The sequence below is a fragment of the Sphaeroforma arctica genome, assembly GCF_001186125.1.
Source record: "Sphaeroforma arctica JP610 unplaced genomic scaffold supercont1.575, whole genome shotgun sequence".
Classification (NCBI taxonomy): domain Eukaryota; class Ichthyosporea; order Ichthyophonida; genus Sphaeroforma; species Sphaeroforma arctica.
Genome location: NW_014039983.1, coordinates 10,847 through 16,352, shown reverse-complemented (window position 1 = coordinate 16,352; position 5,506 = coordinate 10,847). Strand labels below are relative to the sequence as shown.

At 39.7% G+C, this 5,506-nt stretch overlaps 1 protein-coding gene across 1 annotated transcript; it reads right to left on the bottom strand.

Annotated features, from left to right (window-relative positions):
* Positions 1-5,506, bottom strand: SARC_07341 (hypothetical protein; the record flags this gene model as incomplete). The annotated part of the gene is made up of 7 exons (XM_014298720.1): positions 1-251; positions 556-720; positions 2,378-2,552; positions 3,476-3,585; positions 4,427-4,535; positions 5,123-5,254; positions 5,486-5,506. 7 exons carry the CDS (start codon positions 5,504-5,506, stop codon positions 175-177), a joined length of 789 nt encoding a protein of 262 aa, XP_014154195.1. The 3' UTR covers positions 1-174.

Below are 5,506 nucleotides of genomic sequence, written 5' to 3'. Positions count from 1 at the left end.
GGAAGATAAATACAATTGCTAAGCGAAATGATTCTATCTAAATATCGATAACACATTTAGTGACTACTCCAAATGATTTGTAGATATGAAACGCACCATCCCCTTGCTTTTTCAAATGGATTAGATTCACACCAAGACCCCGATCCATGCTTTATTGCCTACAGCACATCAACTTCACTCCCATTTCGATTGTATCCTGACTTTCTTCTCAGGTTCCTCGGGCGTGTCATCAGCTGCTCGTTTTTGCGCTCCTTCGCACAACGAAAAGCAATGATGTATCAATGAAACATATCTTCAAGTTTAGGTTTTGTACGATAGACATATCAAATATATGTAAAAGCAAATCTATCTTTAGAACGCGTACATACATGTAGACGCTGGTCTAGACTCTGTTGGACCTTGTTTTATCGACTTGTACCTGATCGAACCACTAACCCACTGTTAACATTAGCTCACAGGGAAGCTTGTCGGATGATACTCTATAAGTCGTACAGAGATGCTTATTTAACTCATACAGAGATATCGATACTAATCGTCTATATAAGACGTACATACTTGTAGAAGTTGGTTCCGTATCTGTTGTGCTACTGTTTCCTATCGGCCTGAATCCAATTGGTTTGAAACCAGCCTTAGTTGCAGCTTTAGGAGGGATGAGTGAGTGCAACCGTTGGGGTTCCGCCGTGTTTGGTTCTTGCATTGAAGCCGGCGATACTAGGTCATCTGTACCATCGACGAAATTAGTGTGATGGGATTAGATTTACGTGAAGTGATGGGATTAGTTTAAAAATGTGATGAGATTAAATTAGCGTGATGGGGTCAGATTAAGTAATGGGATTAAATTAGTGTAATAGGAAATGGTTACTTTGACAAAAATGTGACGAGGATAAATTAATGTTATGGGATTAGAATAATGTGATGAGATAAAATTAGGTATGGGATTAATGTGACGAGATTAATTTGAGTGAGGTTAGATTAATGTGATGAGAGTAAATTAGTGTGATGGGATTAGAGTGCGATGGGATTAGAATGAATTTATGAGATTTAATTCATGTGATAAGTTTACAACAGCGTGATGAGATTAAATCAAATTATACGGATTGGAAAATATGTGGTGAAATCAAAATAGTATGATGGGATTTGATTGCTGTCTTGGGATTAGATTAGTGTGGCGTCAATATTTGGGTAGGATGTGATCAAAACCAATGTAATGTAACTGGTATTCAGAACGATGCTCAATAATGCTAATAGCGCCATCGGAATGCCGCTGTGTATCGATTTGGCATTGTCAGTGCTAGTAGCTCGACTACGTGTTGCACGATGTTAGTGTACAGGGATTGGAATATTGTCACTATGCGAGATACTCATGAATTGCGCAAAAGGTGCACGCTGAATGAAATTGTTCAGTACATTGGTCATACGATTGATTATTGGATACACGATCTATAGCTAAGCTCACAATTGAGAGAGAAGCGATGCAGCACATTAAGACCAACTATTCTATTGGGTACGATGGGGGGTAGCTGATACGCAGCGGAGAATAATAACCGGTGATACAAACTAGTGTAATGCATCATAAAAGCGACTGCGACTTCTAAAATATCTATAAACGATGCAGCAATCACAACCAGTGTTGATACTGGAGCAAGAAACATATGGTATGTATGCAAGTAAAGATACTTCATTTAGATACTTGCAAGCAAAGACAACGTATCCGCCGGTATCGGGTATGATGTATACCCGAGACTCGATACATGTCACCGGAATATGAACAGCAAAAATAGATTTATAGGCCTGTAAACCATAGCGATTCCTCTTCGAAAAGCGACGCAGGTGTATGGTATGTGATGTGGAAACTCCTACAGAACTTAAGCACCACATTTTCACGTGGGGTTCGATGCTAGCTATCGAGCGCATTTGTGTCAACGAATAGTGAATATACTAGAAATGGTTGGATCCATACGATGAATTTATGCATAGCCATGTTATAATACACACGTTGCGTCGGCTTTTGATACTTACACTTACATACTAATTAGCAATCGACCCACAAATTGAATGTATAGTACACACAGGTGTATAACATATAACTTATATACATGACGTAGTACGCTAATACCTCAAGAGTATGTGCACTCAAATATTTGTACTTTGATGTGATTCATGTACCGTATTGGTGGATGCTACGCCAATTAGAGGTGCGATCGAGTCCTCTGATCATTGTGTTTAACTGTATCTATGGATTTTATACATGTACATTTATCTACATAGTAGTACAGGTTGATCTATATATATAACAAAAGTCACAAGATAACAAAAGCGTTAAAACACAAGGAGCAACCTAGTATGTTGTTATCTAAGTTTGTTCGCACTCACACACCTTTACTTTGTCGTGATTCATGCACGGCATCGGTGGATGCTACCTCGCTTAATGGTGCGGACGAGTCCTCTGGCCTGGGCGGAATGTACAGAAACTTCTCCTTCAACGTATTCAGATATGTGTATGGATAAAGAGACCATCTCTCCCAGGCTGCTATAACGTTCAAAACACGTTTCTGTGGTAGGTATAACGAACAATGTGAGTATGGGTAGGTGGGGTATACAAGAACATCTCCTTCAACGTGTTCAAATATGAACATGTATACAGAGGCCATCGCTCTCAGTCTGTTATGACTGTCAACACACGTTTCTATAGCAAGCAATAAGAAGGATATGAGGGTGAGTAGGAGTATATACAAGAACGGCTCCTTCAACCTGTTCAAATATGTGTATGGATACAGAGCCCATATTTTCCAGGCTGTAGTAACGTTCAACACACGTTCCTGTGGTAAGCACTACGAAAAATGTGAGGGTGAGCACATGGGATATACAGAGGTCTGATATGAGACCATCTCACCGGTCCTGTGGCAGGAAAAACGAAGAGTGAGAGTGGGAAAGCAGGTACTACTGAATCTGGCCCGTTGCTTAAGACGTGAACGTGTGTAGGTGGTGTGTACCAAAGCTTCGTATTGAGTGATTTCATAGACGTGAATGTACTTTGAGACGACAACTCCTAGGCTCTGCGAACGATTCGGACCCGTTTCTGTGGTGCACGTATTAAAAAGAAGTATATGTCTGGTGTATAGCGAACGCAAGCTTCGACACATGGTCAAGTCATGGGCAGGTGCTATAATTTGCGGTTAAGTACGTGTGTGTTTTTAATGGAAGTCTGGGTGTGAGCGTTTCAACCATCACAACTAAAACATGACCAAGCATTTTAAAGCACTAGCTGGCACAGAACCTATCAGAAATATTTTGGTTGACATCGAAACATACAAAGAAGTCGATACTCTGCATATGCAAGAAGTCTAAGCGCAAACAGATACATACATCGATGTGTTGCTCATCTAGTAATATGGAAAATATGAATATATACGCAGAGATACATAGGTATATTTAGTCGAGCAGAAAGACAATGAGAGTTAATGCGTTTCAATACCTTGAAGTACTCTGCCCTTATGCGACCGGTGATTGAATTGAGGGCCATGTTCAATTGTGACATTATTCCGGGCAGTTGGCTTTCGAATGAACTTCGGAAGAAAGAAGCACCTGCAAATGTTGATTTGAGATAAAACATTTATGAGTAAGAAACTACACTACAGAACATGGAATGTCCATTACAGATAATTTCATGTCAGCTATGAAAAATAGAAGATACACTTTAAAACATAAGTACACTTTGTGACATAAAATGCATATAAGAAAACAGGCAAATCATACTGGATGACGTAGCTCACACATTCTACCTAAGTGTGAGCCACAGGGTCAACGCTCATATACTGAATTATTATGCCAACGCATCTGTACCAAAACTACATCGTACCTCCACTACAGAATGCTGCTAAAAACGATTAAGCACTCTTATACTGGATGACGCATATCAACGCATCAGAAGAAGTATATATTAGAGAACTATAAGAATGCTACATTAAAAGAAAGAACTCAGCAATGCCAACTGCATGTACCATAGACTACATCCACTGAATCTTCATGTGAAAGGGTCTGCACCAAAGAATGCTTGCACTATGCCAAAAATGTCTGTGACTTCAAATGGCAAAAGTAATGAATGCTCGAGTAAATGTGTCTACACTTGAGCTTACTGGTATGCAACGGCTGGTTAAACAACAACCACATAAACGTGCGTGTATCACACAATGTTGGTACTAGACGATTGGTAGAGCAGTATACCTTTCACAGTTGTGCTGTATAAAACATCGCTCACTATACACACACTTGCGATCCTGGTTAGTACCAAACGACTGGTAAAGCAACAAAATCCCCACAGCTGTATTGTGCAAAACATCGCTCACTATCTACGAGATAAAAGTATGTACTAAACAACGCTAGCAGCGGAACGATGATGTGTGACACGACTGGCAAAACAACAAACCTTTCACAGTTGTGTTGTGCAAAACATCGCTCACTATATACAGTCTTGCAATCTTGGTGGGGATGGGCGTCTGCGGGATACTCAGCGAATCGGTTAGCACTTCCACGATCTGTTACGTCGGGGTCGAATAAAGTGTCAGCACAGGTAATACAACAAGTCTAAGCTCAAATAAAGCAAAAGAAGAGTGTATTAGGACTCAAATTACATATCGAAACAGTATATTATAACGCGCATAAAGGTATTAGAAAGATTTGATGTAGGCGCATTGATAGAAGAATACACTGAAAATCTACATTGTTTACTGTCGATCAATGGAAACACTTTTCTTATCCTCTAAAAGGACCTCATCTGTTTGATTCTATTTAAGTAAGAGGGTTTTTAGAAACAGTGATACATGCTGCCGCGTGAATCATCAGATGTGCGAAGGAAGACGAAATCGTAGCAGCGTGAGCTAAACGGTGATGCCAGGAGTAGGCAGTGAAAATATGAATCCAATTAAATACAAATATATATTTGTATATCTACACGAATTAATACAAATATCTGTATGTAAGTACACAAACAATACATATATACATATATATATATACAAGACATCTACGTTTGTATGCTACGATGCACAAGCGGCCTGAATGTAATAAAAGTACTATTGCATATCACAATACCCGAGTACATCTAACTAAACAATAAACCTACCTCCTCTGCTGCCGCACTGTGCTCCAGGCAGAAGCCCATGACATTGCGTACATAACTGTTTGTCAAATCAGCATTTCGTAAATACTCCTCGAGAGTGTCACGGTCCTTCCCTTTGAGTTGACCTTTCACTTCCTGTATGTGAGTTTGTCAAATGTAGGCACCATGGTGCTGAATACGAGCATCTAGGAGACGAAAATCTAGTATGTATAATGTTGTGCGGACATATGTGACTACTAAGTATACATGTACGTATCTATCCAAGAAACAAGAAAGGCACATTCAGACGTGCGCACAAACATCTATATTAAAATTGAAGTATGCGAATATGTGTTTTCAATAACTTTGAGCTGACTTTGCGCTGACCTCAGCCTTCAAGTCCTCCAT